Below are 13,617 nucleotides of genomic sequence, written 5' to 3' on the forward strand. Positions count from 1 at the left end.
ACCCAGTTTGTTTGGGGAGGTGTGATTCAGGGATTTCGGGGAAGAGGATTTGCTTCTTCTATGTGTGCCTACAGGGGTTAGCAGGAACTCGTCAACACAGGTTATGGACTTAACCTGCTTAAGTCCATAATGTTGCTGCAGATGTGAATGCACTGCATTATGTAACTGCTTCCTGGTGTGCATGGTGCCGGGGTTGGAGTTCCAAACTGAAAACTTAGACTATTAGGCAACCACACTAAAAAAACAACAACAAAAACTCTTTGTTGCTGTAAAACAATTAAGTAATGTTACTTGTTGATGACAAGATCACAAGATAACAAGATCAGAATAAATCATTGGGGAAATTAGAGAAACCTAGCTAGCGTCTAACATTCGCGCGGCATGGACTAATTTTGTCACATAAAGATGGATTGAAATTTGACATACTTTCTATCCTGAACAATTGATGAAAGTTTACTCAAATTATATTTATTTGTGGAAAATTCTCACACCAATTTTATTTGATAATTTTTTAGCAGTTTAGTAACCAGTCAGGATCTGGGTTATCAATACTATTGTGACATAACTGGATTATCAAGTTTTACACGCAATGAGAATGTCTTGCCCTGTTATTTGTTAAAGTGCTTGGTTGTTGCATTAGAACCTAAACAATTGAATATAGCAGGTAATTTACATAGGTTTTCTTTATTTTTATTTCATGCTTTCTACATTAACACTGTTATAGTTTTTTGGGTTTTTTTTCCAAACTTTGTATGTTAATTCTTGTACTTTGGTATTCTTTTCTGTTTGAAAAGAAAAAATAATGTGAGTCATGACACCTGATAATGTGCTTAGAAACTGTTTCCCTCTGTTAAAACCCAACTTGTGGTTGCTTAATCTAAAGCCTGAACGTAAAACGTCTAAGCTAATGCTAACCATTGGACCGTATCCACCCACAACTGATTAACTCACACACATTCCTACTGCCAGGAACTTGGTAGCGTGGAAAAAGCAAAATATGCAGTATGTGACACTGGTCGGGGGTTTCAGGGAAGAGGATTTGCTTCTTCTATGTGTGCATCCAGGGATTAGCAGGAACTTGTCCACACACCAACACAACCTGCTTAAGTCCATAATGTTGCTGCAGACATTCTGTAAATGCACAACGGTGTATGACCATTTCCTGCTATGCATAGTGCTGAGGTTAGATTACCAAACTTACAACTTATAAGACAAAAGTTCAACAAGAAATAAACAAGAAACAACATTTTCCATGTTTGCTGTAGATTAATGGCTAATCCAACCTGGCGACATTAAGAATTATAACAATGGAGTAGCCAAGAAGAATTTGGAATTAAGAGAATGAAGTGTCTTCACTTTGCAAAGCCTTTGATAAATTACAAAACTACAAAAAACACATTTAATGCTTATTAGTGTTATGTACAACTGGTAGTCCTAATCGTAAGCATCCCTCGACTGGTGATGGAGCAAATCTGTCACCAGAATATTTATGACATAAGGGGAATGATTGAGTGAATTGTAAAAATCAATGTTTGGTTTCACCTTACAATAATCACTTCAGTTATTATTAGTCCACATTTCAAAACATTGTGAAAACCTTTCACTTGCTCATAATCAGTGGGTTACTGGTTTGGATCCATATTTTATCCGTCTCAGTTATTGTGTCCTTAGGCAGGACACGTCACCTGCCTTGGCTGCTGGTGGTGGTCAAAAGGCCCAGTGGTGCCGCTCAACACATAGGTTCATAAATGCGGACTTGATGACGTTCTAAACAAGTACAAGTCATTTAACATTTACTTCCTAATTGACAAATAATGACTTTCTCAGTAGTTTTATATTTGCTTAGTTATTTTTTTTTTTTATAAAGTTACAGTCCAAGTAACCAAAGTGTTAAATGTTAATGAGTCCCTGAAAATGCTCCTTATAAAATGTTACAGAATGTTTGTGTGACCTCAAGACAAACTGGAATTTTTGCTACTTTTCACATAAGCAAATCTCTCTCCTCTGATTGTTTTGTCATAAACAAGCTGCTGATTTGCTTGGAAAATAAATGTTAAAAAAAAAAAAAAATCACACTAGTCTGAAAACTCTGTCGGTCTCTTAGCGCTTGCTCTTCCTTTATCCTCTGTTCAAGTTATTTTGTGCGTTAGCTGCAAAGTAGCCCAGATTGTTTTCAATCCTTGCTTCGCTCAGAAAGAAGAATCCAGAGATCTCTGGACATCTCTCTAGCAGCTGGCTGGAGAACTCGGCAAGAAGTCCTTCACTTGATTTATCAATTCTTTCAACAGATGCAGACACTTGAGTTTAGGAACGACTTTATTTCCAGAGTGTATAATTTCTGACATAGCTATGCACAAATACAACAATCAGTCACAGCCTCTTTTGTTCTGGCTATGCTTTCACAGGTTTTTGCTATGACTACTGAAAAATGTCAGAAATGAACATTCTCCCTGTGAGGGTATTTACAAAACCCTGCTGGAAATCAGAGGGTGAGCTGTACAACAAGGACCTCCTGCAGGCTGAAAGCTGGGCAACAGAGTTTTGCTTGACCAAAACCAAGACATGCAGGACGGGTAAAGAGCCTATGATGAAAGGGGTTTTCCTCCACAGACTTTACGTCCTTTACCCTGCTTATCTTCATCTAACATCAAAGTCAGGTTTACCCACAGATGCTCACAGATGATGGTTACACCATGTGCTGCCGTGGCACTGACAGTATTGCCAAAGTATTACAAAGTCTGTGAAGTTCATACATCATAACATCATAAGAAACAAAATGTTCACAAATGACTGAACCAGTTAGTATCTCTTGTTCCTTCTTCAAGTTTTATGCTATCATGGTTTTTGGCACAACTTCATGCAATGCTGGATGAAGTCACAAGACATTGTGCAGTTGCAGTCAAATGACAGTGGTCTCTGGGTGGGCACTTGGTTTACCAGGACAAATGATGATCACCACAGTTCCACGAAGAGCACCGCGACCCAACGTCTAACAGAGGTTTCCTTCTGGAGCCGCAACGCAGCAGCGAACAGTTCCGTGTTGTCAGTACGTTGTTTCTTTGATCATGTTGGTGGAGAAAGTGTGGTTGCTGGAAATGCTGATGGAGTGGCGGGTCAGGGGGTGCGGCTGCTTCCTGGGTGTGTGGCGGCAGGGCATGAAGAAGTAGCGCAGCGTGGTGAAGAAGATCTGGCGGTAGGTAGCGGACACCAGGTTGTAGAGGACGGGGTTGATGGCCGAGCTGATGTAGAACAGCACGTTGGTCACCATGTAGAAGTAGTGGTAGAAGTCGTACATGTTGCTGCAAGAATAAAGAGAAGAGAGAAGAAAGAAAAGTGAAAATGTGAAATGTTTGGTTTTAACGCACCAATTGTCCCCCCTCTCACCCTCTGGTGAATGACATTTGACCCCATGTGCACTTTTAGAAGTTTTTTTGGGATCTAATGATCTGATTTAAGATTCTCTCACTTCCCCGCCGTCCAACCATGATGTCACTGACCGTTGTGCTAAGAGGATTAACATGCTAAATATTTAGCTTTACACTGAATATTTTGTTTGATGTCAAATATTCATCGAATATAGATGTCAGTAACTATTTAGCTCAACGCAAACTTTGCATGCTAGCTATTCACTTAGCTCAGAGCTAAACATTTAGCTAACATGCAAATTCACTTGCTGATGACTGGAAATGGACTACCAAAATAAAAGCTGGGTCTTGTGAACCATGGGGAGGCCCAGCCATCCTATGCCAAGTGATTGCTTGCTCCAATGGGGAGGTAACTTACCAGTGGAGCACACCTATGGAACAAGCAATTTCTGACTTTAGTGAAATAATTTAAGTGATCTGATGAAGTGGCTCTGGCGCCAATCAGTTGGGCCTGCCTAAGTGAGCAGCAATCCCAGTCTGACCACAACGGTCCCAGTCTGACCACAACGGTCCCAGTCTGACCACTCCTATGAACATTATCTGGCTCCTCCGCTGGCTGGCGAAGAGTTGCTCATGTCACGTCTTCATGATTGTTCCATTTCCTCTCAACATTTACAACATTTCAACTTAAAACATAGGATGAACCGTCTTAATGGCAGTACAGATTTTTATCAGTGGATCTCTACAGCAACAGTAACTACACCAGCCTGCCAGCTGGTTTGTAAGACCCAGATTTCATTTAGCAAATTTGCATATTAGCTAAATATTAAGTTTAAATCATTTGAAACTGTGACATTTATAAAAGAATGAAAGACCTGGTAAAAATATGACTTTGGGAAATGAACTCCCATTACTGGCTAAATAATCCAAATTGTTGGTAATATTTGACTAACTTTTGTGATATCATACATGACCCCTGGCTCAAATATGTTTGTCATTAACAGACTTCTGTACAACCTAATGACAAACTGATAACATGATCAAACTCATGAGAGTACATCTGATGCGCACGGAGAATCATTAAAGGCTCGCCCTTGGAAGTTTAGTCTTTTTGACAAAATAGCTGAGAGACCTAAAACACAAATGCATTAATATAATTACCAAAACTAATTATCTTTCAAGTGATCTTTTCGCTCTGATTACCAAAGTGATGGAGCTGTGTAAACTAATAATGCACATTTCTAAGCCTGTGGTCCACTTCCAAAAACACAAGCCATTATAGAAAGATTTTCAAGATCTGGCCTCGGGATTCCTGCCAGCCACTAACTTTCTTAATGCTGGTAAAGCAGGAAACGAATGGCAAGAAGATTCAGCGCGCCCCTCTCCGCTGGAAGATATGCTCACACATACACAGTCACGTACGTCAGCTTTCCAAATCCATGTGGTACAAATCTAATCTCCAGAGGGATGGAAATAGCAGACACATCAACTCTGCCAGGATCACCGTGAAAGTGTTGTAGAAGAAGTAAATTCATTTGATGCGATCTATTTATGTTGTATCTTCTAAATGCTACAAAAAGGTTTAAAAGGAGCAGAAAACCTTAAAGTGAGTGAATCTATCTCTGGTAGAGACTGGTGATAAGGAAGCAGGAGATTAAGCTGCAGAGCTGGAGAAGGGGAGGAAAAGTTACATAAGCCCACACAAATGCTGAGCGATATCAGAAAAGAGAAGAAAATATCATGAGGGTGTAAAATATGGTCATAGGGTACACCGTTCACATTTCTTTTATTTTTGTTCCATTTCAGATCATCAAATAAATTTGAACATTTGATAAAGATAAATTGAACACATACAAAAATGAGGATTTAGTTAACTGAGGGGAGAAAAGCTTTCCAAAAAAGTAAATGATGCATTTGTTAAATCATGAATTAACTCAAAAGCTGAGGGCACTAGCAACGCTCACCTGATCATTAGCAGACCCGAAGAATCAAGTAATAACTTTAATACAAGGAATCTAACGCCATGAAGTAGGCAAAAATAAAAATAAAGAAATCAAGAAATGATGCAGAACTTAAAGAAGAGATGAGAAGCAGTCATGAGCTCATGTGAAAATGTTACCAAATAGAAAAAATAGCAAATTTGACGTGTTTCCATCTGCTGGTTTGGGAGAATCAACCAGGCTACACAAATCAGAATTTCATGGGATTTTGACTCTACAAATAGCTTTAATGAACAGGAAGTAGAGGATAGAAGCTAGCATTCATCTCAGAAAAGAGAGAGAGGTTTTCTGATTTGATTGTATTGCTGTCTGGCTATTTGTAACTGTTCTGTCATGTCAGCGAGTACTGGCGATGTGAAATGCTGTATGGAGACATAGAAAAATTAAGCTGATCAGTGACGTAAGGTAACAGTCAGAATTTATTTTGCAAATGTGTTTTTAGAATATTAACTGTTGTTTTCAAAAAGCCAAAAACCACCTCAAGCTAGCATAAAAACTTTTCGCAAAATTGAAGAAGTTATTTTGAATTTTACCAATTCCCTTAACCTTTCCTAGAGCGATACTTCAAAAAATGTGCATAAAGAAAACAAGACATTAACTGTAGCAATCAATCACACTGAGTATGCAAGACATGATGATGGAGAGAACTCCCCTCTAACAGGAATGGACCTCCAGAGGAATCATGCTCAGTGTGAGTGTTCGTCTGCCACCAATGACTGGGGTTTGAGAAAACAGAGCATACACACAAAAAATACAAGCACTGAACCAGGAGAACCTGCTATGCTAATGAAACTGTAGAGAGGTAGTGGCAGCAGTAGCAGAGAAACACAGACCAACAGAAAAATCAGAGTTGGTTTCTAAGTCTGTGGGAGAAAAAAAGACAGCTCAAGAAAATGGCTTTGTCCAGTAATGAGACGAGGTTTAACACTGAAAGGCAGGGCCAAGTGCATCACAAGCCATGGATGCATGAATCATGTAAATAAATAATTACTGTCTCAGCCATGGTAAATACCCTCTACCAGCCAGTGAGAAAAACACAGTTTTGTCAGGGCTTTCCCAGTAATCCGGTTTAGCAGAGCACAGACACAGTTGGTCCGTCTGGCACAAGTCTGGTTTTGGGTCAGTCTACATGCATAAGGGCTGCCATGTGCAGAGGAACTTTAGCCGCTTCTGCTCAACAGTGGTTAGAGGAAATGGTGAGAATGAAAGATGGCACTAATGGAAGGTAAGAACGTAAGGTTAGACCAACAAAAAGTCAAGAGGAGACCTGCCTTACATGCTAATTGCTCTTGCTCAGGAGTGCATGTAAGCTTTGTGAGGAAGACGTACTGGTGCTCTGAATTATGTCATTAAGATTATCAGTCTACAGCTTCACCAGGACAATAGGTTCCATATTTCTGGGCCTGGGCACCACTAGAATAAATGCTGTACTGTTGTGGCAGGCCATGTGCAAACTGGGGCAAGTACAGGGAAAAGTGAGGACAAAATCCCCATATTATACCGACTGAAATGGAACTAAGCTAGCCAAGACCTTTAAGGTTTATTCACAAATTACTTGTGCATGTAAGTGATGACAGTCTAGCTAAAGTGGAAGTAACCTTGTTTTAGAAATCCTCTAGTCTCTGGCAAACATCCAGCTGTGCAAAACACTTGGGTGGACCTAACTACCTTTGAGACGCAGCTCCTCATCTGACCTGCAGCTCCGAAGTTTCCAGGCTTCCCCCAAAAGCAGCCCTCCTCCCCTCCCCACTCAGCTCCTTCAGACTAGCCCACAGCAGTTAGCAAACACCTAGTGAAACTGCTAATCTGCTGCGCTCATATGAGCTACTTCTCGGTGAAACCCTTTAACAAAAATGTTGTTAAAGGGTTAACAAAGGAGCAATGTTATGCTGACTTCATGAAGGTGGAGTTTCAGAAAAAGCAGGAATTTTTACAGAAGCCTAGATCAATTTTCAAGGCATTAAATTAAGAAGTCAGATTTATTTTAAATCATTTTTGATAAATGTAGCATTTTATGACAACTGAAGCTAACACAGTTACTTGACTGTGCTATGAAATGTCACTATGTTCCTGGAAAACACATAATACTGCCCCTTTAAATTTAATTTAACTGAGAAATCACACTTGGTGAAAACATACCAGGCCAGAACCATCAGCAACAAAAGAAATAGCTCAGAAATTTGGACAAAATAGGAATGATAAATTTACACCTTGAGAACTTTTAGCATGATGTACCAGAGCGTCTTGTGTTTTACTGTTTCATGGTCATTTATGCTTTATTTATTCATTTATTCATACTTTAATGTCTGTTGCTTTTCACTGTGTATGTAAGAGCAGATGCGAGTGACTAATATTAATATTCTCAAATGCGTTCTGTTTGATTTAATCAGACAAATTATATTTTGATGGACTAAAAACAGAAAGAAAGAGATGGAAAAGGCAAGAAAGCAAGTGAGAGAACAAGAGTTGAAACTAATTAGCAAGATGTAGTTCTCCTGCTTCCTCTTTTCAGCCGCTTTTAACCGATGACTCTAAATGACTTCTTTTGTCAATACTTAGGTTCATTTGTGTGTGTGTTCTTTTGAAAGTATAGATATAAGCAAACATACGTGGGTCTCCAAACACTGGTGCCTTGTTGGCAAATAAGCCATGCAACGCGAAAGAGACTAAGAAGAAAGAAAGAAAAAAAGAAAAAAACAGCTACTTACTCTGACCAGTCGGAGACGTAGCAAAACATGAGACGACGAGCGTGATAGGGCAGCCAGCAGACCACAAAGGCAATGACCACGGCTCCTGACCACAGGATAGAGAGGGGGAGAATCAGATGCAAATAAACAGAACACAGACATAAAGTGAAAAGTCTCCCCTTTTAAAATATGAACAATGTTTGGATGATTGACGTAACAATGTTCAAGAATAAGCAATGAGCAAAGCTGTGATTGAGGCAGTAATAATAGACTTAATTATGACCTTGAAGTATTTGATTAAAAAGACAAACGGGTCACACCCCCATGTCCAGATGCACTGAAAACCCCTGAGCCTGCCCTTCCAGAAAGAAAATTACTTGCAATTTGTATTTGATTGTAGATGAGATTAAAAGGCTCAAACAAAGTAATTAGCAGCCAGCTGCTATTCTTGAAGTTTAAATGCTATCCAGAAGCACAGTGCTGTGACGTGCACTTGAACCCCTCGAGCAAAAATAGATTCAAGTCATAAAAAAGTTTTCAATTATGATGGCACGATGAATTGTGCACTAGAAAGAATTACTGTCAAATTTATTTGATGAACCGCAAAGAGCATTACCATCATTTTCTCTTGTTCTTCTCTTTATTATTTAACACAACCTCCTGCACCAATGACAAAAACCTTTTTACATCAGCATTTGTTAGGAACAGGAAACACAAATATAACTACTGTAATTTTAACATATTTTGTGCAAGACTCCATAAACATAAAACAAGAAATATATAAAATGTACTTTTATTCAAATCATCCACTAATCCAGTGGTTCCCAAAGATTTTCTTCAGGGCCCCCCTATGGACTACAACAAAATCAAATCAAAATAGCGATATAAGGGGTTTGCTCCACAAACACTTTAGCTTCCCCACCCTTAGACTCCACCTAATGTCTGTTGGTTAAAATCCCTTGGACATGCAGCCAACAGTCTCTGTGTGTTCTTAAATGTCGAAATAACAAAAAAAGATGCACTGCATTCAGAACACGAGTAAAGCAAAGAAAACAAGTTCATATTCATTTAGAAACAAAAATACTAATGTTTTAACTCAGGAGGAGTTCAGAAATCAATCTTTGGTGGAATAACCATGATGTTTTAAAAGGGTTTCAGTGCAGATCTTTGTCTAGATCTGAATTAACTAAATAAAACGGCACAAGTCTTGCTGGCTGTGTCTGCATCCTATCTGATTTATTATAGCTGTTACTCTGAGTAGCTTGTCCTTCCAAAGCAAAAATCCTGGGACTATTTAGGATTTGAGAGCCAGTAATCACTTAAACATTAAGCACTCCATCTCCAGAGGCTAAAACTTAATAAAGACACAGTCTATAAGAAATCAACTTCTTCCCTGCCTCAGCTTTAACAGCAGCTATGTAGGAGGCATACGCTCTAAAAAGTGTTTTTGGTTGTAGCTCATTTTATGGACTTACTTACATTAATCTCACTTAATTCTTTTCGTTTAGTGATGACAACTTACATTTTTTTTGTGTTCAGTTGTCTTAAAAGTTACAAATCTTTAATTTAAAGAAACGTTTTACTTTGGATTTACTTGAAAGAATTGAGCTCAGTGTCGAATTCGTATCCTATGTCTGACCAACTTAAAATATATTATGATCATCCAACTCATTCAGAAGTTTTGCTAACTTAATTTATTAAGTGTGTTTAACATGAGAACTTTAATCACTCTTATACGTCACAAATCTCTCACAAATAACCCAGAACAAATGTCGTTTGCATCATTCTGTAGCAGTGTTGCAGTGCAACCAAACAGCTTTTTCAGTGGCGCCACATTCTTCTATAGACGCATATTTTGTCTGTATTCACTTTACAAAATGTGCACTTTTGTCTCTATGTTAACAGGAGCTACTTTTGTGCTTGTGGTCACCTTTTTTTGTTTATTGGCTAATTAAAAGCTTTGTGTTTGTTACTCTTATACAAGTTTTCACATTTCGTTCACTGTATAAAGTGATTTGTTGGTGAAAATGCTACAAAAACTTATAAATAGTTGAATATGATATAACGTTTCCAAATTGTTTTGAAGTAGCTTTTCAAATGCCATCTTAAATGACAGAAGAAACTGTGATCAACAGGTACGCATGCGGTATGATGAACCCCACCCATTGGAGGAACTTGCTGTCTTTTGTTTTGCTTTAAAGTCACCTCTCAAATTCGCTTTTCTTCTTTTATTAGAATCTACAATTCAAATAAATATTTATTTGAATTGTAGATTATATATGTCACACTGATGGGGACGAATGCTTAAAATATTTTTTTTCTAATGGTCTCATTTTGTTGTATCACAAAAACCTGATATTCTAAAGTCTTCATAATATCTGTAGAATAGTAAGAGGGTGACTGGTGTTGGGATAGAAAGCAATATTCATCCTTGAGAGGGTCATGAATACCCCCTGAACAGAGCAGCGTTTCTCAGTTCCACTGGACCTGCCAGCTTCCTCTGGCTGTTTTTGACACTCCCTCCAGACTGCAAAGTCACAGCTCAGGTAATGTGCAGCATTTGCCAAAATGGCAGCACATCTCAAAAGGCCAATTGCCTCTCTGCTACCTTCAAATACCAAAAAACACGAGCTGATAAACGTAGTGGAGTGCTTGAATAAATGAGGTAAAAGAAGTGGAACCTCAGCAGCATGAATACTGAATGTTCTTCTGTGTGGAGTCCATCAAAAGAGGCCAGGAAGTGAACGTTGTTTCTCCAGATGCTCACAAATAGATAGAGATTGGCAGGGCACACCTCAGCATTTGGTACTTTACTATCCTTCCCCACCAATTGGTCTTAACTGGGTATTCAATCAACGCATAGAGTAAACGATGTTGAAACCATGGCAACCCATGCTCCAGGGACACGGCTATGTCAAAATTACGAACCTCTCACGATGCACCAGAGCAGTTAGTCCACCCCTACTGCTGCTGTTATTCATTGTGGGGTTTTTGTGCCATATTGCAAAGGCTCCAACTTGTGTTGAGTAAGTGCTGAGTCAAGAGATTTGATGGCTCCATTTTTGTGACTGGCACTTTAAAGCAATTTCATGCTTCAGAGCTTAACAACAGTCCCTTGAAGAAATGTAAAATGGAACAGCCTGTTGATAGATGAACCTGAGACAATAACTATTACCTTATATCTCTCTCCGTCTGCTGAATGTGTTGGTTTAAGAATAGTCCGTATGCAGAGTTGCACCACACACTATGAGAAGTTGTTGGTCTGCTAAATTCCAGGCATTTCAGGGTTTCCCTCTGTATATTAAAAGCCCAGTGGGCTTTACTTATCCCCCACCAGGCTAAGAATTTTTTATTCATTTTAAATAGATTTTTTTTACACACCAGTAGCAGTGAAAGCAAACACAGGTGGAGGGCTAGATAGTGTAGATGATAGTACGTTAAAGGAGTAACCTCCTATATACGGTGTCATATTTGTTCCACCAAATAACTGATGCTAGGAAAATGTGGAAATTGGACCAAAAAGTGAATAAGATGAAGTATTTGCTAAAACAAAACACTTCTTTAACTGGGATATCACAGCATTGTTTTCATTTTTACACCTCCACCCACAACAAAACAAAAATATTTATTTGAATTGTAGATTATATATGTCACACTGAAGGGGACGAATGCTTAAAATATTTTTTTCTAATGGTCTCATTTTGTTGTATCACAAAAACCTGATATTCTAAAGTCTTCTTAATATCTGTAGAATAGTAAGAGAGTGACTGGTGTTGGGACAGAAAGCAATATTCATCTTTAAGAGGGTCATGAAAGAATTTCCTCCACAAATGAACATGTGTTTGGATTTGAGGACACAGGAAGAGGCAACGTCCCTGCAAACTACTGAACAAACACACAGAAAGTGCAGCTGAGATTGTTTTTCTAAAGCTTACGGCCATTTATTCTTGATATCACTTTTTTGATCATGCTTATTATTGTCTCCAATAATGACATAAATGGGGACTGTTGCACTACCAAAAACATGTTTCTCTAACTTTACCCTGGATATTGGAGAAACTGAGAGGAAGTGAGGCCCGACCTGCTCTGAGGACAGAACAACACACTCGTTTTCCAACACAATTAGCTCCTTATTTGTAATAAGACAATAAAAATAGTCTTGGACAATTGGTTCTGTTCTGATGCAGTAACAGAACCAAATGCTGATTCTGATTCATTTGGTCCGGTAATGCTTGGTTGAAGATTGGCTGTACAGGCCATAGACGTCAGGGTGCCTGGAAGATTGTGACGTATCCATCACAATCCATCAATACTTTACTAACTGGTGAACATACTTATGTAGTCATATTCTTAATTGAAAATTAAAAATGTTAAAGTAAGGAAACACTAGAGACTGGATAGCAATCTGGATTGATAACAAATGACTAATGTTAAAAAAGGCAGACTGCTAAAAGATTAGAGAATAAATAAATAAATTAATTAATTTGCATTCAGACTAACGCTAACAGCTAATGTTACAAATAATAAGAGTAATCTTAGTACTATAAAAAAAAATAAATAAAAATGAAGAAATAATGTAAAAAACTGAATGATACAAAAATATCAAAAATTGCCGGAGCCGTGACCAGAATCAAAATAATAAAAGTATGCTTCACTGTCTGTTTCGTTCAGAAACCTGAAGGGTCAACAAAGTTTAAAGGATTAAAGCTAAGGAAGACCATTAACACTTTTTGAAATCCATAAAAACATCTTCAAATCAATCCTGAAACAAACAGAAAGTAAGTGCAACAAATTGGTAATTGGTGCAAATATTGTTTGTTCTCTCTGTGGTGATGCTCAACATTGATTTGGCCGTGGTTTGAAGAGAGCGCAGTTTGTTTTTCTCGGAAAATGAGACAAAACATGGGCCAGTCCATTAGGTAACACACTCATGGTGCGAACATGTGTGTATTACCTAATGCAGCCATTTTGATGAATCATCAAGAAGCTATGAAATAGGTACACTTGTTAATAAAGCCATTACTCATAATCTTGGCGTCGACGCTGCTGTAGTTTTAGCAACAGTAGCATAAAGTGCAAGACAATTGTTTTCATATTAAAGTTGAAATTGATCAGAAAAAGGCCCCAACTCACCACCACAAACTTCAATAAATGCATGTTTGCAGATCTTATTGACTGAGAACCAAGATAAAAAAGTGCTATATAAATAATATTCCCATTCTTTAATAGTGGACAACTGGAGTCCATTTTTATTGTATTTCAATAGTAATAATAATACTTAGCTGAAGCTGTGAGAGTCCAGCTGAAATCACCTATCCATCTAGAAAGCAAACTGATTGCTGGAAAAGAGGGGAAAATGAAGGTGTTCTTGTGTTACCAATGGTTACCTCCAAGAAAAAGTGTTTCCTCAGATGGAGGAAACTGCTGCAGATAATACTTCAGCTGAAAGTCTTCTATCATCAGGAACTAAAAGTTAGGTCGGCAGGTTTTAATGTTCATCAGTGGAGCAGCTTTTTATGGATGTGTTTTTCTATGAGCACATCTCTCACGTTTTAACCATTTTCT

The 13,617-nt window shown here is 38.3% G+C and overlaps 1 protein-coding gene across 1 annotated transcript in view; it reads right to left on the minus strand.

Annotated features, from left to right (window-relative positions):
- Window positions 1–2,317: 2,317 nt before the first annotated feature.
- ntsr1 (neurotensin receptor 1 (high affinity)) overlaps window positions 2,318–13,617 on the minus strand; it is a 37,837-nt gene continuing 26,537 nt past the window's right edge. The window contains exons 3-4 of the mRNA XM_055048725.1: window positions 8,074–8,158; window positions 2,318–3,299 (exon numbers count right to left, since the gene is read on the minus strand). Coding sequence (XP_054904700.1) covers window positions 3,044–3,299; window positions 8,074–8,158 — 341 coding nt within the window. The 3' untranslated portion in view covers window positions 2,318–3,043. The remainder of the gene's footprint in view (window positions 3,300–8,073; window positions 8,159–13,617) is intronic.

Source organism: Poeciliopsis prolifica, unplaced genomic scaffold (genome assembly GCF_027474105.1).
Source record: "Poeciliopsis prolifica strain line A6 unplaced genomic scaffold, Auburn_PproV2 SCAFFOLD027, whole genome shotgun sequence".
Lineage (NCBI taxonomy): Eukaryota > Metazoa > Chordata > Actinopteri > Cyprinodontiformes > Poeciliidae > Poeciliopsis > Poeciliopsis prolifica.